General features: G+C 42.2%; 1 protein-coding gene across 1 annotated transcript in view; it reads left to right on the top strand.

Annotated features, from left to right (window-relative positions):
• DNAJB12 (DnaJ heat shock protein family (Hsp40) member B12) overlaps window positions 1–26,742 on the top strand; it is a 67,589-nt gene that overhangs the window by 4,348 nt on the left and 36,499 nt on the right. The window contains exons 2-3 of the mRNA XM_053691922.1: window positions 15,698–15,875; window positions 25,725–25,870. Coding sequence (XP_053547897.1) covers window positions 15,698–15,875; window positions 25,725–25,870 — 324 coding nt within the window. The remainder of the gene's footprint in view (window positions 1–15,697; window positions 15,876–25,724; window positions 25,871–26,742) is intronic.

Raw genomic sequence — 26,742 nt, forward strand, 5'->3', positions numbered from 1 at the left:
TATCCTGAAATGTCGTTTGTTACAATTTTGCTGTACCTGTGAAAAATGCTACAATAAACATAATATGATTTAAAGCTTTGTCACAGTGCTAAGGACTTTGTACACTGATGATTGAGGTTTAAGCAGTCACCCCTATTCCACATGCATCGTAATCAAGCTAGGTGCTGTACACAGATTGTATAGATACTACAGGTCAGGAGCACATAGGGTTGCATTCACTGTAGTGATAATGTCTGGTGTGGGGTAGTTTGCTGGGAGTAGATATGATGTACATGTGACAGGTGTCCAACAGGCCTCTTTAGCAGAAATCTGATTCTTAAAGGGACACTGAACCCAAATTTTTCTTTCATGATTCAGATAGAGCATGCAATTTTAAACAACTTTCTAATTTACTCCTATTATCAATTTTTCTTCGTTCTCTTGCTTTCTTTATTTGAAAAAGAAGGCATCTAAGCTATTTTTTTGGTTCAGAACCATGGAAAGCACTTGTTTATAGGTAGGTGAATTTACCCACCAATCAGCAAGAACAACACAGTGTGTTCACCAAAAATGGGCCGGCATCTAAACTTACATTCTTGCATTTCAAATAAAGATACCAAGAGAATGAAAAGAATTTGATAATAGGAGTAAATTAGAAAGTTGCTTAAAATTGGCATGCTCTATCTGAATCACAATAGAAAAAAATTGGGTTCAGTGTCCCTTTAAACTTAGTGGCAGCCAAAATACTCGGGAACCAGTTGTACAATTTTATCGGAGCAATGGGATAGTTTTATATGGGGTGGAGAGGGGAGAAATCCAAAATATAGAAGCCAGGATTAGGAGTTTTAGTAGCTGTTTTCCAGCTCACAGATTGTTTAAGCTTTGACATAACCCACTGTTTAAAGCATCTTTATATATTATAATAACGTTTTGAGATAGTAATAATAAAAACGCTTTATCATGCATAGTAAAAAAAAAAAACCTTTCTTGCTTTCGTTATTTTTCCCCATTTTCCTTTCATTTTATTCTGAGAATTGGAAGTGCGCACTGATGTTACACGTCTACACATCTGTTTCTAATTGGTCTCAACAGAGCTCATACTGTAAAACAATGCAAGTGCAAACAAAATAAGGGACAAATTAGTGATGGGGCAGTTTGGTCACCAAGCAAGGCTTTGTAGTATTCAGAATCTTTTGACAATACAGTTGGTTTGTTAAAGGGACACTGAACCCAAATTTTTTTCATTTGTGATTCAGCTAGAGCATGCAATTTTAAGAAACTTTCTAATTTACTCCTATTATCAATTTGTCTTTGTTTTCTTGCTATCTTTATTTGAAAAAGGCATCTAAACTTTTTTTTTGGTTCAGAACATTGGAAAGCACTTGTTTATTGGTGGGTGAATTTATCCACCAATCAGCAAGAACAACTCAGGTTGTTCACCAAAAATGGGCCGTCATCTAAACTTACATTCTTGTTTTTCAAATAAAGATACCAAGAGAATGAAGAAAAATTGATAATTGTCGTAAATTAGAAAGTTGCTTAAAATGTCATGCTCTATCTGAATCGCGAAAGAAAAAAATTGGGTTCAGTGTCCCTTTAACCCCTTGGGCCAAATGGACATACTATTATGGCACAAAAAATATGGTCTTAAGGACCCTAGTGACGTTATGGTATGTCCATTCATTTTTGCCGGTTTACAGGGAATTCTCCACATTCTCTCCCCCCCCCCCCCCCCCTCACTGCAGAACGTGCTTCACAACTGAGGCAGTGTGTCTGTGGCGAGATAGCGACGGTAGTCACATGGTTACTGTACAAAACAGTGAGGGTGAGCGGCCCAGCGGCAGGGGGAAGGGAGGAGGAGAGAGAGACCCTAAGCTAAAGACAACCACATTTGGGAGGGATGGGATGCTACACTACAGATAAAAATGTCAAATCGTGGGGGGGTGGATACAAAATCCTCATGGTGAGGGGGACAACTTCACTACAGCAGAAAAAAATAAAGTAAAATAAGTCTTAACCTTACAAGCTACCTGATTAACCCCTTCACTTCTGGTGATTTCAGAAGTCAGGTGCACAACTCCAGCAGTCTTCTAATTGCCAAAAGCAATGGCACAGCCTTGCATATCTTTCTTAAAGGGACATTATACACTTATTTTTTCTTTGCATAAATGTTTTGTAGATGATCTATTTATATAGCCCATAAAGGTGGGGTTTTTTTTTTGGGTGGGGGGTTTAGATATAGTTTTGCTTATTTTTAATCTAATTTTCAGACTCCTAACCAAGCCCTAAAGTTTTATGAGAATACCGTCAGCTACCTACTCCAGCTTGCTTCTTTTTGTGTAAAGGGTCTTTTCATATGCAAAAGGAGGGGGAGTGTCTTATTTCCCACTTGCAGTGGGCTTTCCATCTGTCTTTTCAACAGAGCTAAACTTATAGCTTTTAAACAGTTTTATACTGGATTTTTATATCCGTATCAGTGCATCTTATTCTTTATAGTAGTGTCTGTTACATGCAGTTATATGAAAATGAGTGTATACTGTCCCTTTAACAAATGTGACCCCAGATAACCTTTTCCAACCATTTGTCTTATGACTGCAGTAGTTGTGTGTAAATAATTTCAGTTAGAAACCCAGTTAGTGAAAAAGTTAACAATTTTTTCTATATGATCGCATTTGGCAGAGAAATGGTGGCAAAAAATGGGCTTGGGTCAATACATTGGGTTGTCTACTTAAAAAAAAAAAAAAAAAAAATAGTTGTGACGAAAAATAAAACAAAACAAGGCTAAGGGGTCGATTTTTCAAAGGCTTTCGCCAGCCTTTGAGCCCTTACAGCTGCAGGTTCTCCCGTGAGAACCTGCACGCCGTATTTAACATGCTTTGCTAATATCTTCGCCACCTCTTGTTTAGCGAAATTCAATATCCCCTGTCTTTTACGACTGGGGAGATTGACTGCTCTTGCCTGCGCTTGATTGGATGTGTGCGGGCAGGGGGCGGGATTGCACGTGAGCGCAAAATGGGGCTCTCGTGCAATGCTGAATTCCTCCAGGAGAATTCAGACCGCCAGAGGCAAGCTGCGGCAGGCAGGGGCACATATATGCGCCAATGTCCACCTCAGCTTGAAAAATAGCCCCCTATATTTCTGCTTAAATGGAGTGATAGAAAATAGTTTAATTTATTCCAAGATTAGATAAAATTTGTAATTGTTTTATGTCCCTTAAAACAAAGGACTGAAACTTGAGTCTTCTATGCAACTAGTATTTCATCAGCACTAATCTAATATCATTTTTAGGTAACCGTGTTACTTGTGGTTGCATCATCTTTTCATATGGATATTGTGCTGAGAATTCTTCTGCCATTTATGTAAAAGAGCAACAGTTAAACCTGCAAAAACGGATTCAGTTCACAGCTAAGAGGAAGTGCATTTTATTTAATTCAGAGATTGTAATATAGTTACAAAGCCTAATAAAACATAATCTGATATAACAAAGCACAGTGCCGTGCATTGGTCGTATTAATAAATATGTAAGTTTTGCCCTCACTCAGATAACCTGAATATGGACAAACGGAACACGGGGGGTAAAGAGACAACTGTATATACACACGTGATAATATCCATAGCAATAATCTTGTGTTGGGGTTATGGGTACTTTGAGAGATTGGAATATTCTTCCTAAAAGAACCGTATGGAAGTTGGGCTCTTATGAACCAATATCTCTATAAAGATATTTTATTATTAATTTGTGTTATCCAATACAGATGGGGGGGGGAGTTATTTGCTTTTATTGAGGAAATGCAGTTTTTTGTACAGTGAGCCTTTGGTCTTTTTTTCTGACCTGTGAATTACACTTCTACAGCATCATTGGGATTCATACAAAACAATATCCCACCAATTCTCAGTGCTGCATTTTAGGGCGACTTGTGTGAGCTTCCCTAGGGTGTCGCACCCTGATAACACCTGAGCATTGTGTGTTTGTTACCTTTAATTGGATGTACCTGCCTAATACCTGTTAGGTGACGCTCAGTATAAGTTACTGGCTATTTGCACTGATCTGGGGCATGGGGGGAGGTTGTCACTCAGGGTATATTTAGCAGAGGGACTGGTATCTGGGGGGCATGGGGGGGGTTGTCACTCAGGGTATATTTAGCAGAGGGACTGGTATCTGGGGGGCATAGGGGGGGGGGTTGTCACTCGGTATATTTAGCAGAGGGACTGGTATCTGGGGGGCATGGGGGGGAGAGGTTGTCACTCAGGGTATATTTAGCAGAGGGACTGGTATCTGGGGGGCATGGGGGCTTTGTCACTCAGGGTATATTTAGCAGAGGGACTGGTATCTGGGGGGCATGGGGGGGGTTGTCACTCAGGGTATATTTAGCAGAGGGACTGGTATCTGGGGGGCATGGGGGGGGGTTGTCACTCAGGGTATATTTAGCAGAGGGACTGGTATCTGGGGGGCATGGGGGCTTTGTCACTCAGGGTATATTTAGCAGAGGGACTGGTATCTGGGGGGCATGGGGGGGGAGGTTGTCACTCAGGGTATATTTAGCAGAGGGACTGGTATCTGGGGGGCATGGGGGCTTTGTCACTCAGGGTATATTTAGCAGAGGGACTGGTATCTGGGGGGCATGGGGGCGGGGTTGTCACTCAGGGTATATTTAGCAGAGGGACTGGTATCTGGGGGGCATGGGGGGAGGTTGTCACTCAGGGTATATTTAGCAGAGGGACTGGTATCTGGGGGGCATGGGGGGGGGTTGTCACTCAGGGTATATTTAGCAGAGGGGCTGGTATCTGGGGGGGCATGGGGGGTTGTCACTCAGGGTATATTTAGTAGAGGGGCTGGTATCTGGGGGGGCATGGGGGGGGGGTTGTCACTCAGGGTATATTTAGTAGAGGGGCTGGTATCTGGGGCTGCTGCATGTCCTGGGCTGTGTGTTGCTGTGTAGCGTCCCTTGAGGTTTCCACACCTTAGTAAAGAGCTTGGGGATCAGGTGCAGCACAGCAGTAAATTCTAACTCTTGTCTGTGATGTATTTGTTGCACACAAGTTACTCTGGCAGTCTGCTGCACTAACGCTGCCTGTACAGTATATTGCATCACTCTCTTGTGTTCATTACAGATGTATTTGTTACACACTAGTTACTCTGGCAGTTTGCTGCACTATCGCTGTCTGTACAGTATATTGTATCACTCTTGTGTTCATTACAGATGTATTTGTTACACACTAGTTACTCTGGCAGTCTGCTGCACTAACGCTGCCTGTACAGTATATTGTATCACTCTTGTGTTCATTACAGATGTACTTGTTACACACTAGTTACTCTGGCAGTTTGCTGCACTATCGCTGCCTGTACAGTATATTGTATCACTCTTGTGTTCGTTACAGATGTATTTGTTACACACTAGTTACTCTGGCAGTCTGCTGCACTAACGATGCCTGTACAGTATATTGTATCACTCTTGTGTTAATTACAGATGTATTTGTTACACACTAGTTACTCTGGCAGTCTGCTGCACTAACGCTGTCTGTACAGTATATTGTATCACTCTGTTGTGTTAATTACAGATGTATTTGTTACACACAAGTTACTCTGGCAGTCTGCTGCACTAACGCTGCCTGTACAGTATATTGTATCACTTTCTTGTGTTAATTACAGATGTACTTGTTACACACTAGTTACTCTGGCAGTCTGCTGCACTAACGATGCCTGTACAGTATATTGTATCACTCTTGTGTTAATTACAGATGTATTTGTTACACACTAGTTACTCTGGCAGTTTGCTGCACTATCGCTGTCTGTACAGTATATTGTATCACTCTTGTGTTAATTACAGATGTATTTGTTACACACTAGTTACTCTGGCAGTCTGCTGCACTAACGCTGTCTGTACAGTATATTGTATCACTCTGTTGTGTTAATTACAGATGTATTTGTTACACACAAGTTACTCTGGCAGTCTGCTGCACTAACGATGCCTGTACAGTATATTATATCACTCTTGTGTTAATTACAGATGTACTTGTTACACACTAGTTACTCTGGCAGTCTGCTGCACTAACGATGCCTGTACAGTATATTGTATCACTCTCTTGTGTTAATTACAGATGTATTTGTTACACACTAGTTACTCTGGCAGTCTGCTGCACTAACGCTGCCTGTACAGTATATTATCACTCTTGTGTTAATTACAGATGTATTTGTTACACACTAGTTACTCTGGCAGTCTGCTGCACTAACGCTGCCTGTACAGTATATTGTATCACTCTTGTGTTAATTACAGATGTATTTGTTACACACTAGTTACTCTGGCAGTCTGCTGCACTAACGCTGCCTGTACAGTATATTGTATCACTTTCTTGTGTTAATTACAGATGTATTTGTTACACACTAGTTACTCTGGCAGTCTGCTGCACTAACGCTGCCTGTACAGTATATTGTATCACTCTTGTGTTAATTACAGATGTATTTGTTACACACTAGTTACTCTGGCAGTCTGCTGCACTAACGCTGCCTGTACAGTATATTGTATCACTCTCTTGTGTTAATTGCAGATGTATTTGTTACACACTAGTTACTCTGGCAGTCTGCTGCACTAACACTGCCTGTACAGTATATTGTATCACTGTCTTGTGTTCATTACAGATGTATTTGTTACACACTAGTTACTCTGGCAGTCTGCTGCACTAGCGCTGCCTGTGCAGTATAGTGTATCAGTTTGAATAACTTGACTGGGTCCCAGAACTTATATTTCTTATTAAAGACATGATGAGTCCACGGATTTCATCCTTTTGGGATTACGCCTCCTGGTCAGCAGGAGGAGGCAAAGAGCACCACAGCAGAGCTGTTATATAGCTCATCCCCTCCCTCCCACTCTAGTCATTCTCTTTGCCTACGTTAGTGATAGGAAGAGGTAAAGTGAGGTGTTAGATTAGATTCTTCAATCAAGAGTTTATTATTTTTAAAGTAGTGCAAGATTGTGCTGCTTTGTCCTAGGGTGTAGCCGTAGTCCATATCAGTCTCTACAGTAGAGCTTTTGGTGGCTTTAGAGCAATGGGAACTGGTGGGACTTAATTCTCACTGCGCCTCCCATATTGTTATGCTGCCCTTCTCATGATGGCCTAAGTAATATCTAACTCAGGTCCTATCTGTTTCCACAGGGCTATGGGAGGGAGAGGACCTCCTAAACCTGTCAGACAGCTTTAAGCTAAGTGCAGTTCTTGTTATTCTGGGGCACATTTACATTGGACTCAGAGAGGACTCTGCACTTGTACGATTGTTACATTTATTTTCCTGGGAATATAGGCTCTTAATGTATGGAAGGGGTTTCCTATAGTGACAGTATATGTACAGGCACTGGGCTGGGGCTAAAACGCTGGGTTTTATCGGTCATTTTTTATTAAATTATCCAGTAAGGGCTGTGTACAGGTTGACGCCCACGATGGGCGGGGCTACTATTTGCACGTTTTAGACTTATCTAGAGATGCTGCGCAGTTTGTTTGGGCATCCGTTCCGGAGTTCCGGTTTTGTAAGGCGACATCTCTGCTGCTTAGTCTTGCAGGACATGGGGCATTGCGCTAGAACCGCATGGTTAGGAAAACAAGCGGTTGTTGGTGCTCTGAAGCCTGACCTGAGACATTGCTGGCAGCGGTCTGGAGACTGGTCGGCAGGTAGGCGCCTTAGCAGAGCTGTTGAAGTGGAGAGGTGTCTAAATGTGGGGCAAAAAAGATTTTAAACTGCTTAGATGTGAAACGTTTTTGCTCATCACAGTAAAATAGTTGCATTTACTACTTAAAGGCATAGTATTAGTTTTAACATTGGTACTTCTTTTTGCATGACTCTTTCTCTCATATAGTAGGAGAGTTCTGAGTTAGAAATTTAAAGGGCCAGTATACATTAAAGGGCCAGTTTCTATTTTTTATTTCATTTTCTTGCCTGTTCTATATCATGGATTGAGAAAATGTACAAACTGTTACTTGTGCAATGTGTTTGGATGCCAATGTGGAACCTCCAGTTCCTTTTTGTCCCTCGTGTTGAGAGGGCTCTAAGCTATAAAGAAAAAAAAATTCATGATAAAAGATTGTCAAAGGTGGATGTTTCTCAGGAGTCTAACGATGAGATGCAGAGTATGCCGCAGCTTTCTCCCCAAGCGTCACAGCCCTTAACGCCCGCTCAAGCAGTGCCCTGTACTTCTCAAGTTTCTGCTGCAGTTACATTAAAGGACATAGCTGCAGTTATGTCTTCTACACTTTCTGATGCGTTATCTGCCTTTCCTATACTTCAAGGCAAACGTAAAAGGAAGGACAACTATGTGTGGTCAATGATGTTTCTGATGCTATGGTGGCAATCTCGGACGTACCCTCCCAGGGATCTGAGATGGAGGGTATGGAGGTTCTATCGGAAGGTGAAATTTCAGACTCGGGGAGTTCCTTACCTTTGACTGATTCAGAAGTTGTTTCTTTCAGGTTTAAACTAGAACACCTCCGCTTGTTACTCAGGGAGGTTTTAGTGACTTTGGACGACGGTAGTGGTCGTTCCTGAAGAATCGAGTAAGTTAGACAGATACTTCGAAGTTCCTTCTTATTAATGTTTTTCCAGTTCCCAAGCGAACTTCGGAGATTATTACTAAGGAATGGGAGAGACCAGGTATTCCCTACTCTCCTTCTCCTATTTTCAAGAAAATGTTCCCTATAGCTGACGCTGTCAGGGAAACTTGGCAAACGGTTCCTAAGGGGGAAAGGGCTTTTTCAACCTTGCCCAAACCAACTACTATTCCTATTGAGGATAGTTGTGCCTTCAAGGACCCCATGTATAAGAAGTTGGAGGGTCTACTTAAAAAGATCTATGTTCACCAGGGTTTGCTATTACAACCGGCTACGTGCATCGCTACGGTAACTAGTGCGGCAGCTTATTGGTTCGATGCTCTTGCGGAGTCTCTTAAGACTGAGACTTCTTTAGAGGAAATCCAGGATCGGATTAAAGCTCTGAAATTAGCCAATTCTTTTATTACACATGCTTCTCTGCAAATTACTAAATTGGCAGCTATGAGTTCAGGTTTATCTATCCTAGCCCGCAGAGCCTTATGGTTGAAGCCTTGGTCTGCGGGTGTATCATCCAAGTCTAAGCTCCTGGCAATTCCTTACAAGGGAAAGACCTTGTTTGGACCTGGCTTGAAGGAAATTCTCTGACATCATGGGAGGCAAGGGTCATCTCCTTCCTCAAGATAAAAGAACCAAGCAGAAAGGATGACAAAGTAATTTTTGTTCCTTTTGAAATTTTAAGGGAAATTCCTTCTCTTCTTCCTCTAAACAGGAAGGAAACTATTCGCAATCTAAGTCTACATGGAGACCCAACCAATCTTGGAACAAGGGTAAACAATCCAAGAAACCTGCTGCTGCTTCCAAGTCAGCATGAAGGGTTTGCCCCTGATCCGGGACCGGATCTGGTAGGGGCAGACTTTCCTTCTTCATTCAGGCTTGGGTGCGGGATGTTCAGAATCCCTGGGCTATAGAAATAGTGTCTCAGGGATACAAACTGGAGTTCAGAAATTCTCCTCCCCGAGGAAGATTTCTTCTTTCAAGATTATCTGCAGACCAGATAAAAAGAGAGGCGTTCTTACATTGTGCAAGAGACCTCTCTTCCATGGGAGTAATTTGTCCCGTTCCAATACAGGAACAGGGGCAGGGTTTTTATTCAAATCTGTTTGTAGTCCCCAAAAAGGAGGGAATCTTCAGACCTATCTTAGACCTCAAGAGTCTAAACAAGTTTCTCAGAGTTCCATCATTCAAGATGGAAACTATTCATATTATTCTTCCATTGATCCAGGAGGGTCAATTTATGACGAGAGTGGATTTTTAAGGATGCATATCTACATGTTCCTATCCACAGAGATCATCACAAGTTCCTGAGGTTTGCCTTTCTGGACAAACACTTTCAGTTTGTGGCTCTTCCTTTCGGTCTGGCCACGGCACCCAGCATTTTCACAAAGGTTCTGGGGTCTCTGCTGGCGGTTCTAAGACCGCGGGGCATTGCGGTAGCACCTTACCTGGACGATATTCTAATCCAGACGTCATCTTGTCAGCAAGCATGGTCCCATACCGAAATTGTGCTATCCTTCCTGAGAACTCACGGGTGGAAGGTAAATCTGGAAAAGAGTTCTTTAATCCTGAAGACAAGGGTGCCCTTCTTGGGAACTCTAATCGATTCTATATCCATGAGAATTTTTCTGACAGAGGTCAGAAAATCAAAGATTCTGGATACATGTCGAGCCCTTCAATCCACTCCTCAGCCGTCGGTGGCCCAGTGCATGGAGGTAATCGGATTGATGGTGGCGGCAATGGACATCATACCGTTTGCTCGGTTTCACCTCAGGCCTCTGCAGTTAAGCATGCTCAGGCAGTGGAATGGAGATTATACAGATTTGTCTCCTCGATTAACCCTGGAACAGGAGACGAGGGACTCTCTTCAATGGTGGTTGTCTCTGGATCATCTATCCCAGGGGACATTCTTTCGCAGACCTTCATGGGTGTTTGTGACAATGGACGCCAGCCTTTTATGATGGGGAGCAGTCTGGGGCTCTCTAAAGGCTCAGGGAGTATGGACTCAGGCAGAGTCTCTCCTTCCTATCAACATCCTAGAGCTGAGGGTGATCTTCAATGTTCTTCGGGCCTGACCTCAGTTGGCTTCAGCCCAATTCATCAGATTCCAGTCGGACAACATAACGACAGTGGCTTACATCAATCATCAGGGAGGAGCGAGGAGTTCCTTAGCTATGATAATATAGTGGGCGGAGGCCCATTCTTGCCATCTGTCAGCGATCCACATCCCAGTGGTGGACAACTGGGAGGCGGATTTTCTGAGCAGGCAGACATTTCATCCAAGAGAGTGGGAACTCCATCCGGAAATATTCTCCAACCTGATTCTCAAATGTGTTCGGCCGGAGTTGGATCTCATGGCATCTCGTCAGAATGCCAAACTCCCGAGATACAGGTCCAGGATCAGGGACCCCCAGGCGGAACTGATAGATGCTTTGGCAGTTCCTTGGTCCTTCAGCCTAGCATATCTATTCCACCCTGTTTGCTCTTCTTCCCCGGGTTATTGCTCAAATCAAACAGGAGAAGGCATCAGTGATCCTCATCGCTCCTGCATGGCCTCGCAGGTTTTGGTATGCCGATCTGGTGGACATGTGGAAACTTCCATTGAGGAAGGACCTTCTCATTCAAGGACCCTTCCTTTTCCCAAATCTAGTTTCTCTGAAGCTGACTGCTTGAAGATTGAACGCTTAATCCTATCCAAGCAGGGTTTCTCTGATTCGGTCATAGATACCTTAATTCAAGCGCGTAAACCTGTAACTAGGAAGATTTACCATAAGATATGGCGTAAATATCTTTATTGGTGTGAATCCAAGGGCTACTCATGGAGTAGAGTTAGGATTCCCAGGATTTTTTTTCTCCAAGAAGGATTGGAGAAGGGTTTATCAGCAAGTTCCCTAAAGGGTCAGATCTCTGCCTTGCCTATTTTGTTACACAAGCGTCTGGCAGATGTCCCAGATGTTCAATCCTTTTGTCAGGCTTTGATTAGAATCAGGCCTGCGTTTAAACCAATTGCTCCTCCATGGAGTTTGAATTTATTTCTTAAAATTCTTCAAGGGGTTCCGTTTGAGCCTATGCATTCCTTAGATATTAAGTTGTTATCTTGGAAAGTTTTATTTCTTGTTGCCATTTCTTCAGCTCGAAGAGTGTCTGAGCTTTCGGCATTACAATATAATTCACCTTACCTTATTTTTCAATCGGATAAGTTGGTTTTACTTACTAAACTTGGTTTTCTTCCTAAGGTTGTTTCAGACAGGAACATTAATCAGGAGATTGTTGTTCCTTCCTTGTGTCCTAATCCTCCTCCTCAGAAGGAACGTCTTCTGCATAATGTGGACGTTGTCCGTGCTTTAAAATTGTACTTACAAGCGACTAAGGACTTTCGTCAATCTTCTTCTCTGTTTGTAATTTTTTCTGGAAAACGTAAGGGTCAGAAAGCTACGGCTACCTCTCTTACTTTCTGGTTGAGGAGTATCATATGTTTTGCATATGAGACTGCTGGACAGCAGCCTCCTGAAAGAGTTACGGCTCATTCCACCAGGGCTGTTGCTTCCTCATGGGCATTCAAAAATGAAGCTTCTGTTGAACAGATTTGCAAGGCTGCAACTTGGTCCTCTCTTCACACTTTTTCTAAATTTTACAAATTTGATACCTTTGCTTCGGGTGAGGCTGTTTTTGGGAGAAAGGTTCTTCAAGCAGTGGTGCCTTCTGTTTAGGTTCCCTGTCTTGTCCCTCCCTTATCATTCGTGTACTCTAGCTTCGGTATTGTATCCCACAAGTAAGGATGAAATCCGTGGACTCATCGTGTCTTTTAAAAAGAAAAGAAAATGTATGCTTACCTATTAAAGTTGTTTCTTTTTAGACACAATGAGTCCACGGCCCACCCTGTTCTCTGAGACAGGTTATTATTTTTTGTTAAACTTCAGACACCTCTGCACCTTGGCTTTTCCTTTCTCTTCCTAACTTTGGTCGAATGACTGGAGTCGGAGGGAGGGGAGGAGCTATATAACAGCTCTGCTGTGTTTCTCTTTGCCTCCTCCTGCTGACTAGGAGGCGTAATCCCACATGGATGAAATCCGTGGACTCATTGTATCTAAAAAGAAACAAATTTATCAGGTAAGCATACATTTTCTTTTGTGGTTGTGTAGTAAACAAAACCAGCCCTACGTGTTTTCCCGTCTGATAAGACTTTGTTCTTACTGTGTTTGTTTACAAAACAAAGTGTGTGCATTTAACTCGAGCCGGCTCTGCCCAAAAATAAGTGATTGTAAAAGTCCTTTAATGAGAGGCGCAACGGAGACTGAATTTACAAATAAAATGTTTCCTACCCACCAGTGGTTGGTTAAACAATTATTTGCATTTACAAACCACAGGTGCCAACTATAAACATTGTGCTGGAAATCAGAACTACAAATCTTATAGGGAGATTTCCTTTGGTTTGCGCTAAATGCTGGGGGAGTGGGGGGTTCTCTATACACAGTTAAGGGAACTCCTGAATTACATTTCTATAATTACTGTCTGGCTAAATATAAACATTGTGCGTGCATTAAGCAGACGAGTGCCACATAGGGCTGGACCAAGGTTTCTAAAGGCTAAATTGTTGCCAAACGCAGTATTTTCTAGGTCCTTAAAGGGACATGAAACCCCAAAATTTTCTTTCATGATTGGGATTAGACAGAATGTTTTAATCAACTTTCCAACTTCTATTTGTAAATTTGCTTAATTCTCTTGTTATCCTTTGCTGAAGGAATTGGCAGCTAGCTGAAAACATCTAGTTAGCCAATCACAAGAGACTAATAAGTGCAGGCACCAATCACCGGCTAGCTCACACTAGTGTATGATATGTGCGGATGTTCTTCAACAAGGGATACTAAGAGAACCAAGAACATTTGAAAATAGAAGTGAATTTAAAAGTGTCTTAAAATGACGACAAGCTTTCTATGAATTGTGCAAGTTTAATTTAGACGTTCCTATCCCTTTACATTACATCAGTAAGTTTTGTTTTTTTTAAGTTTTTTTTTATTATTAACCAGGAGGCTTCAGCATTAAAGTATAGTAAAACAATGTGAAAACATCAATAGTATAAAGTAAATTAGCAGATAGGTCTCCATTTTTTCTAATTTGATTCTGAAATTAAACACCTTTCCAAGCCTCAGTTGGACTCATGTGAGACCTATCACACAGGGCTACCTAGGTAGAAATGTGTGAGCATACACAGTGCACGCTCACTGTGAAACTGATGACTTTGCTGCTGTCACTTTCCTCTAAACACAGTGACCCACAGCGGATCAGACCACAACACGGAGAGTCCTTGTTGCTGAGCTGCAGGATATATATCAGTATGGTCATGTTACTGCACTAATATAATATGATGCACACCTGTACTCTGGGGGGCGATAATAATTGAAGTGATGGTGCTTGACTTGTGACGCACTGTGCTGCGCAGTTTATCACAGTGACAGCTGTATTGTGTAGTAAACTTGAAGGGCCAGCATAAATAAGGCTGCTGGAGTGTACTGATGCACACACTGACAGGTCTGAGGTAGCTGCAGGTGCTGTAGTTTAACTGTCGGCCTCATGCTATTGCGCATAAGAGTAGCAGATACATCTAATGCACGTGTTAGGGGGCATACTCGGGTATCATACAATGCAGATAAATCAGTAGTATATGCACTTTCATGTGACCAATTGCACATGAGGGGGATGGATTTTAAGGGGCTGATTTGAGTGACTACGATTTTACAATTTAAACAATATTATTTTTACAGAGAAGCTTTGTTTTGCAATAAGTCATGTTGCATAGATGTGTAACATAGCATAAGGCATCTATTGTTTAAATACTACTGAACACCGTTTTCTAACCCTTTAACTTAGAACCCCCAACACCTCTCTCCAGGTGTTGCAGGCTGTTAACAAGCGGTGAGTGCCATCTTGGGTTCCAAGTTATTGTTCCAATGACATTAAATATTTTATATCATCAACTAATCTGATTTGCGGCCTGTTTGTGTTCTCCCTTGTAGCTATCATATACACGTGTATTTCCTATCAGATTATAGCTACAGTCATATGCTAGTATTCTTTATTGTAAATTAGGTTTCCTGATGCTACTGACAGACAACAAACTGTATAATCATCCGTTTATTTTATCTTCATGTCACAATCCTTCTGTTTGTTTTTCTTTTATGTAAAACCTCAATAAAAAGATTAATAAATAAACGATATATTTGATATCAAATCTAAAAATATTGTATTACTCATAGCACAAATGCAGTATACAATGCAACATATCCGTCCCTGATTGCCCTTAGCGGAGGTAATAAGATATACAATGCAACATATCTGTCCCTGATTACCCTTAGCGGAGGTAATAAGATATACAATGCAACATATCCATCCCTGATTGCCCTTAGCAGAGGTAATAAGATATGCAATGCAACATATCCGTCCCTGATTGCCCTTAGCGGAGGTAATAAGATATGCAATGCAACATATCCGTCCCTGATTGCCCTTAGCAAAGGTAATAAGATATACAATGCAACATATCCGTCCCTGATTACCCTTAGCAGAGGTAATAAGATATACAATGCAACATATCCGTCCCTGATTACCCTTAGCAGAGGTAATAAGATATACAATGCAACATATCTGTCCCTGATTGCCCTTAGCGGAGGTAATAAGATATACAATGCAACATATCTGTCCCTGATTACCCTTAGCGGAGGTAATAAGATATACAATGCAACATATCTGTCCCTGATTACCCTTAGCGGAGGTAATAAGATATGCAATGCAACATATCCGTCCCTGATTGCCCTTAGCGGAGGTAATAAGATATACAATGCAACATATCCGTCCCTGATTACCCTTAGCGGAGGTAATAAGATATACAATGCAAGTTTACTAACAAAATGCCAGTCGCCAGCTGTGTCTATTTAGTAATCAGTACAGATTGTCTCCTCCAAATACAGCAAATGATTTGGGGGGGGGGGGGGGTCTGCATCAAACAAGGTGTTAATGTATTCAAGTTTTCACACTTAAGCAGTATATTATAGAACCACAGTAAAGTCTGCTTTATGTCCTTTTTAACTCCTTTATTGTAATATTTTTTTTTAACCTTTTTTTACTCTGATTTCAGAGCTGATTGATTCCCTTGTTCAGAACGAACAACCCAACAATGCAGAGTCCAACAACACGGAGCCTTCAAACCCTCGTTTGCGGAAGACTGCAGCTGACTCCACACCCACTGCCAACGGAGAGGCCGGAGGGGAGACAGGCAAGAGTTACACCCCAGACCAGCTGGATGCAGTGAAAAGGTGAAAATAGCCAATGTCTTGTACCCACGGCAGGTGCTTTTGGCATTAATCCTTAAAGGGACATTTTTTGTAATATGCCGTACATGTATTAGGAAAAATGCTTTAATAAAAGCTATAGCTGTTTCAAAAGTGTATTTAAGTATGCACCGTGCACCAGCATTTTATACACAGCACTTGCTCAGAGAATCTAATGTGTTTGCACCATCTGGTAATGACTCCATTTGTTAATTGCTGACAGGATACAAGCCCCACTGGTGCTGTGAGCAGCTGCAGTATTTAAAATGCTGGTTCACTGAGAATATCTAGCTATGCCTCACATGCACGTGCAGAGAAAAATGCTAACACTAAAACAGTGATAACTTTAAGTAGAAGCATTTTTGCCCAATACATTTATATTGTAAATATGTTTCTATTCAAAGATGCAACCCCTTCACTACTAGGACTTTCAGTGAAAAATATATTTCTTTTAAAGGGACACTAAACTTATTAGGGGGCTGTCAGATGATGCTTAGATAAAAGGTAATCACAGAGGTAAAAAGTATATTCATATAACAGTGTCGGTTATGCAAAACTAGGGAATGTGTAATAAAGGGATTGTCCATCTTTTAAAACAATAAAAAAAATTATTGTAGACTGTCCCTTTAAGTAGACAACCCAAGGTATTGTTCTAGGCCCATTTTGGTATATTTCACGCCATCATTTTACCGCCAAATGCGATCAAATAAAAAAAAAAATTCACAAACTTTGGGTTTCTCACTGAAATTATTTACAAACAGCTTGTGCAATCATGGCACAATTGGTTGTTAAAGCTTATCTGGGATCCCCTTTCTTCAGAAATAGCAGACATACTTGGCTTTGCCATTGCTTTTCGGTAATTAGAAGGCTGCTGATTGCAGCTGTGCACCATACTTCAAATATTCCCAACAGTGAAAGGGTTAATTAGGAAGCTTGTAAGGTTAAGGTTAGCTTTAGTGTAGAGATTACCCTCCCACCTGACACTTCCCACCAACTAATCCCTCCTAAACAGCTTTCTTCCCTCCCCCACACCCCCACTGGTCACCCCCATCTTAAAGGGACACTCAAGTCAAAATTAAATCTACTCATTTGAAGTTCAGACTAAGCACTATTGCATTGTCTTTTTTTCATGCATTTGTTGATTATGCAAATCTACTGTATTTACTGGTCCTTTAGGTACTGGCAGACCGTAGTCTGCCAATTAAAAAAAAAAACAACTTTTATTTATAAAAAAAAAAAAGTTTATTTTTCTGCAGTGTAGTATCCCCCTTACCCTCCAACCTCCCTCCAACTACTGATGCCATCTATAAACCCCTTTTCTTTTTAAAGACACGATGAGTCCACAGATCACCATCCTTACTTGTGGGATATTCACCTCCTGGTCAGCAGGAGGAGGCAAATAGCACCACAGCAGAGCTGTTAAATAGCTCCTCCCTTCCCTCCCACCCCAGTCATTCTCTTTGCCTACGTTAGTGATAGGAAGAGGTAAAGTGAGGTGTTAGAGAAGATTCTTCAATCAAGAGTTTATTATTTTTAAGGTAGTGCCAGAGAGTGCTGCTTTGCCCTAGGGTGTAGTCGTAGTCAATATCAGTCTCTTCCGTGGAGCTTTTGGTGGCTTTAGAGCAAAAGGAACTGGTGGAACATAATTCTCACTGCGCCTCCTATACATTAATGCTGCCCTTCTCCTGACAGCCTAAGCATAATTAACTCAGGCTTATGATTTTCCACATGGCTGTGGGAGGGAGAGGACCTCCTAAACCTGCTGAGCTGCTCTGCTGTCGGGCAGAATACCAAGGTAAGTGCTGACTTTGTTTTTATTCTGGGAAACAGAAAAAAAATCTCAGAAGCAATGGGCACTTTAACCTGGTTTATTTTACATAAGACTCAGATATTGAGATCCTTGTGTGGGGACATTTATCTCTCCTTTTAGTAGAGGGTATAGGACAGCAATGAGTACAGGCACTGGGGCTGGGGAGCTCATTTTTTATTACTGGTTGTTTTTTCCTATCGGTTTATTGTACTATTTTAAGCCAATCGGGCTAAGTTTGTTTAGGACGCCCACGAGGGGAAGGGCTAGTGCTTCGCACCGTTAAAACAAAAGGTATAAGGTGCGCAAATCTATCCCCTGCACATACACTAATCTGCTCCCATAAAGCAGATAAATTGAGAAATACTAGAGAACTAAAGAATAAATTGTATATGTGCGCTAACAGCTGTGGGCATTGAATCCAAATAAAGATTATAAAACACTTATGTAGTTTGTATGCAATTAGGAATACACTTTAACACACTGGTTGATTGTATTTACCTTTATGTGAATATATGTAGTGGTATACTTCAATAAGTAGACATAAAACACAGAAGGTGGGTGGTTCTATAAATAAACCAATGGTAAAATTTAATCTATTAAAAAGCGATAATTTAAAACAAGTAATGTTATAAAACACAAAAATACAATTAGTAAAACCAAAACATATGACCGGTCATGTACATATAAGTTTGTAAACAGAGATATATTAAAAGCTGTATGCAGATACTTGACAATCTTAGAACAGTAAAACTTAGTGCAGAAAAAATATTTTTACACTTTGTGCAACAAGGAGTCTGATCCGTTTTAAAATTGTGTAATCAAATAATATGGCGTTAGGTGTTAACAGGCTATGTTCCCAGTAATAAAGACTGATATCCACCTGTATATTTATTCATGCAAACTTGTAATCCTTAAAGCAAAGAGTTCCGTTCGGTTTGACGGTTACCAAACATCAGACAGATCCGTTTATAATGGAAAGTGGTAAGTTCGACAACTAGTGTTATGCTAGTATGTCTCCCAGATTGTATGTCTTTTTCGATAAAAGGGTGACAAATACAACCTAGCTGTAGGGCTACAACACCTCTATAGTGCTTTGCAGAAATCATTTTGACAACCACAATATTCCACCTTATTCAGAATCCACCTTAAAAAATATACGTCATGAGAACTAATAGACCAATCACAGACAAAGTATACGTATATAAAGAAGCCAAAAACATGTCTGAACCATCTTGATAAAGCCATGGTACGTGGCGAAACGCGTTGAAGGAATCAGACAGCCAACTACAAAATGTTAAAACAGCACGATCGCCAAGGATTACGAGAGATTGTTTGGAACTATTTCACCTCTCTCCAACGTACTCTGCGCAGAGTTTTTCATTTTTAGCCGGATCTACTTCTGAGATAATCAGTGACACCACCAGCTGTTAGGAGCTGCTACAGACACCTGTGCCTGACCCCGACGGATATTCCAGCTCAGAAGTGAAGCAGGTAGGCACTATAGAGGTGTTGTAGCCCAACAGCTAGGTTGTATTTGTCACCCTTTTATCGAAAAAGACATACAATCTGGGAGACATACTAGCATAACACTAGTTGTCGAACTTACCACTTTCCATTATAAACGGATCTGTCTGATGTTTGGTAACCGTCAAACAGAACGGAACTCTTTGCTTTAAGGATTACAAGTTTGCATGAATAAATATACAGGTGGATATCAGTCTTTATTACTGGGAACATAGCCTGTTAACACCTAACGCCATATTATTTGATTAAACAATTTTAAACGGATCAGACTCCTTGTTGCACAAAGTGTAAAAATATTTTTTCTGCACTTAGTTTTACTGTTCTAAGATTGTCAAGTATCTGCATACAGCTTTTAATATATCTCTGTTTACAAACTTATATGTACATGACCGGTCATATGTTTTGGTTTTACTAATTGTATTTTTGTGTTTTATCACATTGCTTGTTTTAAATTATCGCTTTTTAATAGATTAAATTTTACCATTGGTTTATTTATAGAACCACCCACCTTCTGTGTTTTATGTCTACTTATTGAAGTATACCACTACATATATTCACATAAAGGTAAATACAATCAACCAGTGTGTTAAAGTGTATTCCTAATTGCATACAAACTACATAAGTGTTTTATAATCTTTATTTGGATTCAATCCCCACAGCTGTTAGCGCACATATACAATTTATTCTTTAGTTAGCTAGTGCTTCGCACACTTTCTATGTCTTACTGCAAAATCTTCAGACGTAACTGACATAGTCTGCATGAGCACACATTTCCCAAATAGAGGAAGACGCCGGCACGTTGTGGCTAAAACCGCATGGTTCACTGCCTAGTTAAGCAGGCAGTTATAGCATTAGTCTGCTCTTACACACCCAGATCGTTCCAGCTCCAAAGGAGGTTGAATCTTGAGAGAGTTAGGTCCGGTTTGGCAGGTAGGCACCTCAGCAGAGTTGCTGAGGTGTAGGGGTGTTTGAATCTTTTTCAAGCGTAAGAGGAAAGACAACCATGTTGTCAGTGAGGTTTCTGATGCTATGGTGGCAATCTCGGATGTACCCTCTCAGGGAACTGAGATGGAGAGTATTGAGGTTCTATCAGAAGGTGAAATTTCAGATTCAGAAAGTTCATTACCTTTGACTGATTCAGAGGTTGTATCTTTCAGGTTTAAACTAGAACACCTCTGCCTGTTACTTTTATAGGTTTTGGTTACTTTACTTTTTTACTGATTCTACAGTAGTCATTGCTCCTGCAAAGTCGAGTAAATTGGATAGATATTTTGAAGTTCCCTCTTACTCAGACGTTTTTCCGGTGCCAAAGCGAGCTTCGGAGATTGTTTCCAAGGAATGGGAGAGACCATGTATTCCTTCTCTCCGTCCCCCATTTTCAAAAAGATGTTCCCTATAGCCGACGCTGTCAGGGAAACTTGGCAGACGGTCCCTAAGATGGAAGGGGCTATTTCCACCTTAGCCAAGCGAACTACTATTCCCATTGAGGATAGTTGTGCTTTTAAAGATCTCATGGACAAGAATTTGGAGGGTCTACTTAAGAAAATGTATGTTTACCAGGGTCTGCTATTGAAGCCGACTGCGTCCATTGCTACTGTCACTAGTGCAGCAGCTTATTGGTTTGATGCTCTGTCCGAGTCTCTCAAGACTGAGACTTCTTTAGATGAGATCCAAGATAGGATTAAAGGTCTGAAGTTAGCCAATGCTTTTATTACGGATGCTTCTCTGCAAATTACTAAATTGGCAGCTAAGAGTTCAGGGTTCTCTATCCTAGCCCGCAGAGCCTTATGGTTGAAACCTTGGTCTGCGGACGTGTCATCTAAGTCTAAGCTTCTAGCAATTCCTTACAAGGGAAAGACCTTGTTTGGACCTGGCCTGAAGGAAATTATCTCTATCACGGGAGGTTAAGGGTCATCTCCTTCCTCAGGATAAGAGAAGTAAACAAAAAGGACGACAAAAGTAATCTTCGTTCCTTTCGAAATTTCAAGGGAAAATTCTTTCTCTTCCTCCTCTAAACAGGAGGGGAACTATTCGCAATCTAAGCCTACTTGGAGATCCAACCAGTCTTGGAACAAGGGTAAACAATCCAAGAAGTCTGCTGCTGAATCCAAGTTAGCATGAAGAGTTTGCCCCCGATCTGGGACCGGATCTGGTAGGGGGCAGACTTTCCTTCGTTCAGACTTGGGTTCGGGAAGTTCAGGATCCCTGGGCAATAGAAATAGTGTCTCAGGGATACAAACTGGAGTTCAAAAATTTTCCTCCTAGAGGAAGGCTTCTTTTTTCAAGATTATCTGCAAACCAGATAAAAGAAGAGGCGTTCTTACACTGTGTAAGAGATCTTTCCTCCTTGGGAGTGATTGTTCCCGTTCCAGTACAGGAACAGGGGCTGGGTTTTTATTCAAACCTGTTTGTGGTTCCCAAAAAGGAGGGAACCTTCAGACCTATCTTAGACCTCAAGAGTCTAAACCAGTTTCTCAGAGTTCTGTCATTCAAGATGGAAACTATTTGTACAATTCTTCCATTGATCCAGGAGGGTCAGTTTATGACGAAAGTGGATTTAAAGGATGCATATCTACATGTTCCTATCCACAGAGATCATCACAGGTTCCTGAGGTTTGCCTTTCTGGACAAACGCTTTCAGTTCGTGGCTCTTCCTTTCGGTCTGGCCACGGCACCCAGAATTTTCACAAAAAATTGGGCATTACGGTGGCACCTTATCTGGACGATATTCTAATCCAGGCACCATCTTGTCAACAAGCAAGATCTCATACCGACATTGTGCTATCCTTCCTAAGAACTCACAGGTGGAAGGTAAATCTGGAAAAGAGTTCTTTAATTCCAAAGACAAGGGTGACCTTCTTGGGAACTCTAATCGATTCTATATCCATGAGAATTTTTCTGACAGAGGTCAGGAAATCAAAGATTCTGGATACCTGTCGAGCCCTTCAGTCCACTCCTCGGCCGTCAGTGGCTCAGTGCATGGAAGTAATCAGACTGATGGTGGCGGCAATGGACATCATCCCGTTTGCTCGGTTCCACCTCAGGCCTCTGCAGTTATACATGCTCAGGCAGTGGAATGGAGACTATGCAGATTTGTCTCCTCAAATAACCCTGGAACAGGAGACGAGGGACTCTCTTCAATGGTGGTTGTCTCCGGATCATCTATTCCAGGGAACCTGCTTTCGCAGACCTTCCTGGGTGATTGTGACAACGGACGCCAGCCTTCTAGGGTGGGGAGCTGTCTGGGGTTCCCTAAAGACTCAGGGAGTATGGACTCAGAGTCTGTTCTTCCTATAAACATCCTAGAACTAAGAGCGATCTTCAATGCTCTTCTGGCCTGGCCTCAGTTGGCTTTGGCCAGTTCATCAGATTCCAGTCGGACAACATAATGACAGTGGCTTACATCAATCATCGGGGAGGAACGAGGAGTTCCTTATCGATGACAGAGGTAGCCAAGATAATCCGGTGGGCGGAGGCCCATTCTTGCCATCTGTCAGCGATCCACATCCCAGGGGTGGACAACTGGGAGGCGGACTTTCTGAGCAGACAGACTTTTCATCCGGGAGAGTGGGAACTCCATCCGGAAGTGCTCTCCAACCTGATTCTCAAGTGGGGTCGGCCGGAGTTAGATCTCATGGCGTCTCGGCAGAATGCCAAGCTCCCGAGATACGGGTCGAGGTCCAGGGAACTGATAGATGCTCTGGCAGTTCCTTGGTCCTTCAGTCTAGCATACCTGTTTCCTCCATTTGCGCTTCTGCCTTGGGTCATTGCTCGAATCATGCAGGAGAGGGCATCAGTGATTCTCATTGCTCCTGCTTGGTCTCGCAGGATTTGGTATGCAGATCTGGTGGACATGTCATCTCTGCCACCTTGGAGGCTTCCGTTGAAGAAGGATCTTCTAATTCAAGGGCCCTTCCTTCACCCAAATCTAGTTTCTCTGAAGCTGACTGCTTGGAGATTGAATGCTTAATCCTATCCAAGCAGGGTTTTTCTGATTCGGTCATAGAGACTTTGATTCAGGCGCTTAAGCCCGTAACTAGAAAGATTTACCATAAGATATGGCGTAAATATCTCTTGGTGTGAATCCAAGGGCTACTCATGGAGTAGAGTTAGGATTCCCAGAATTTTGTCTTTTCTCCAAGAGGGTTTGGAGAAGGGTTTATCGACAAGTTCCCTAAAGGGTCAGATCTCTGCCTTATCTATTTTGTTACACAAACGTCTGGCAGATGTTCCAGATGTACAATCTTTTTGTCAGGCCTTGGCTAGGATCAGACCTGTGTTCAAACCCGTTACTCCTCCATGGAGTCTGAATTTAGTTCTTAAAGGCTCTGTTTGAGCCTATGCATTCCTTAGATATTAAGTTGTTATCTTGGAAAGTTTTATTTCTTGTTGCTATTTCTTCAGCTCGAAGAGTGTCTGAGCTCTCGGCGTTGCAATACAATTTGCCTTACCTTATTTTCCATTCTGATAAAGTAGTTTTACGTACTAAACTAGGGTTTCTTCTAAGGTTGTTTCAGACAGGAACATTAATCAGGAGATTGTTGTTCCTTCCTTGTGTCCTAATCCTTCTTCTCAGAAGGAACGTCTTCTGCACAATTTGGACGTAGTCCGTGCTTTAAAAGTTTACTTACAAGCGACTAAGGACTTTCATCAGTCTTCCTCTCTTTTTGTAATTTTCCCTGGAAAACATAAGGGTCAGAAAACTATGGCTACCTCTTTCATTTTGGCTGAAGAGTATCTTCCGTTTTGCATATGAGACTGCTGGACAGCAGCCTCCTGAAAGGGTTACGGCTCATTCCACTAGGGCTGTTGCTTCCTCATGGGCATTCAAAAAAGAAGCTTCTGTAGAACAGATTTGCAAGGCTGCAACTTGGTCTTCTCTCCATACTTTTTCTAAATTTGATACTTTTACCTCGGCTGAGGCTGTTTTGGGGAGAAAGGTTCTTCAAGCAGTGGTGCCTTCCGTTTAGGTTCCCTGTCTTGTCCCTCCCTTATCATCAGTGTACTCTAGCTTTGGTATTGTATCCCACAAGTAAGGATGATGATCCATGGACTCATTGTGTCTTTAAAAAGAAAAGAAAATTTATGCTTACCTGATAAATTTGTTTCTTTTTAGACATGATGAGTCCACAGCCCGCCCTGTTCTTTTAAGACAGGTTGTTATTTTTTGTAAAATTCAGACACCTCTGAATGAATGGAGTGGGAGGGAAGGGAGGAGCTATTTAACAGCTCTGCTGTGGTGCTCTTTGCCTCCTCCTACTGACCAGGAGGTGAATATCCCACAAGTAAGGATGATGATCCGTGAACTCATCGTGTCTAAAAAGAAACACATTTATCAGGTAAGCATACATTTTATTTTCTTTATTTTTTTTCTGTAGTGTAGTGGTCCCACCACCTCCCGCGATTTCTTAGTAACCAGCCCCCCTTCACCTCCAAACCCCTTTTCTGTAGTGTAGCTGCCCCATCCCTTCCTGTTCCTTTTAAAAAAAAAAAAATCTGTAGCATAGGGCCCTCCCACTCCCTCCCCCCTCCACTGCTGAGCTGCCCTCCCGTCAGCACCAGTAGAAGATGTTTAGACTTTGACACACACAGCATCTGCCCTCATATGGAGCTGGTGCTGAAGCTTAGACTTATATACACATCTATTTGTGTGAAGGGGTTAATGGGCTTCTTAGAACCACTATATTGGTGTTAAGGGGATGTCGTGTCTGGTCATAAATAGTTTATGTAATTTACTTGTTCTCAGCTGCAGCACAGTGTACAAGGTGTACTGCAGCGCGGCTCTCATCGTATAGTACTGGCACACTGTACTGCAGCGCGGCTCTCATCGTATAGTACTGCAGCGCGGCTCTCACCATATAGTACTGGCACACTGTACTGCAGCGCGGCTCTCACCGTATAGTACTGGCACACTGTACTGCAGCGCGGCTCTCTTCGTATAGTACTGGCACACTGTACTGCAGCTCGGCTCTCACCGTATAGTACTGGCACACTGTACTGCAGCGCGGCTCTCTTCGTATAGTACTGGCACACTGTACTGCAGCTCGGCTCTCACCGTATAGTACTGGCACACTGTACTGCAGCGCGGCTCTCTTCGTATAGTACTGGCACACTGTACTGCAGCTCGGCTCTCACCGTATAGTACTGGCACACTGTACTGCAGCGCGGCTCTCTTCGTATAGTACTGGCACACTGTACTGCAGCTCGGCTCTCATCGTATAGTACTGGCACACTGTACTGCAGCGCGGCTCTCATCGTATAGTACTGGCACACTGTACTGCAGCGCGGCTCTCATCGTATAGTAATTCTGGCACACTGTAGTTCTGAGCAAACTCCTGCTGCTGTGACATCACAAATATATATGATTAAAGATATCAAATTATTTAAAACAGTAAAAGATGCCACTTGGATTAAAACTGCACTTTTCTTCTAATGTATTAGAGTTTGGACAGTTTATTTGCTTAACTTAGCAGTTGTTTTTTTATTCCTATTTTCCCCAGAGTAAAGCAATGTAAAGACTACTATGAGATTTTGGGAGTAACCAAAGATGCAACCGAGGAAGATCTGAAGAAATCGTATCGTAAATTAGCTCTGAAATTTCACCCGGATAAAAATCACGCCCCAGGAGCCACCGAAGCATTTAAAGGTCAGGAAAATGCCTGGTAGGAATAATTTACGCCTTTTGTGCTGCCGCACAATTATTACTCTGGTGTTTCGCTATAAGTTATCTGTATTTGCCGAACACGGATGTCACTTATACACTGATGCTGCTGAACTTAAATCTAATTTTGGGGTGGGAGTTGCAAAATAACTTTTTATATAAACTTTTGTCTCATGGATCAAAATATATTGATCCCATCCCCTTCATGTCTTTTAGGTTGTTTGTGTTTACCCCGTGTCCATCGTCCTAGTAAAATTGACCCAGAGAGACAAGGTCATGATATTGTGCGTATTGCATGTGCGTGCATGTGCAGTGACTTACTGTGCATTAAACGTCTGCACAAACTGATGTAAATGTATATCTTGCGCCTTTAAACTCTATCTACAAATATGCAGCAAATAACCCCTATTAAACTAAACCTATTGTGTCTGACTGCAAGCAGGTCGGGTTCTCGCGCACATACTACATCCAGCAAGCAGGTTGGGTTCTTGCACACGCGACTTAATCCAGCAAGCAGGTCGGGTTCTTGCACACACGACTACATCCAGCAAGCAGTTTGGGTTCTAGCGCACATACTACATCCAGCAAGCCGGTCGGGTTCTCGCGCACATACTACATCCAGCAAGCAAGTTGGGTTCTTGCACACACAACTACATCTAGCAAGCAGGTCGGGTTCTTGCACACACGGCTACATCCAGCAAGCAGGTCGGGTTCTTGCACACACGGCTACATCCAGCAAGCAGGCCGGGTTCTTGCACACACGGCTACATCCAGCAAGCAGGCCGGGTTCTTGCACACACGGCTACATCCAGCAAGCAGGTCGGGTTCTTGCACACACGGCTACATCCAGCAAGCAG

This window comes from Bombina bombina, chromosome 9 (assembly GCF_027579735.1).
Source record: "Bombina bombina isolate aBomBom1 chromosome 9, aBomBom1.pri, whole genome shotgun sequence".
NCBI classification, from domain to species: Eukaryota; Metazoa; Chordata; class Amphibia; order Anura; family Bombinatoridae; genus Bombina; species Bombina bombina.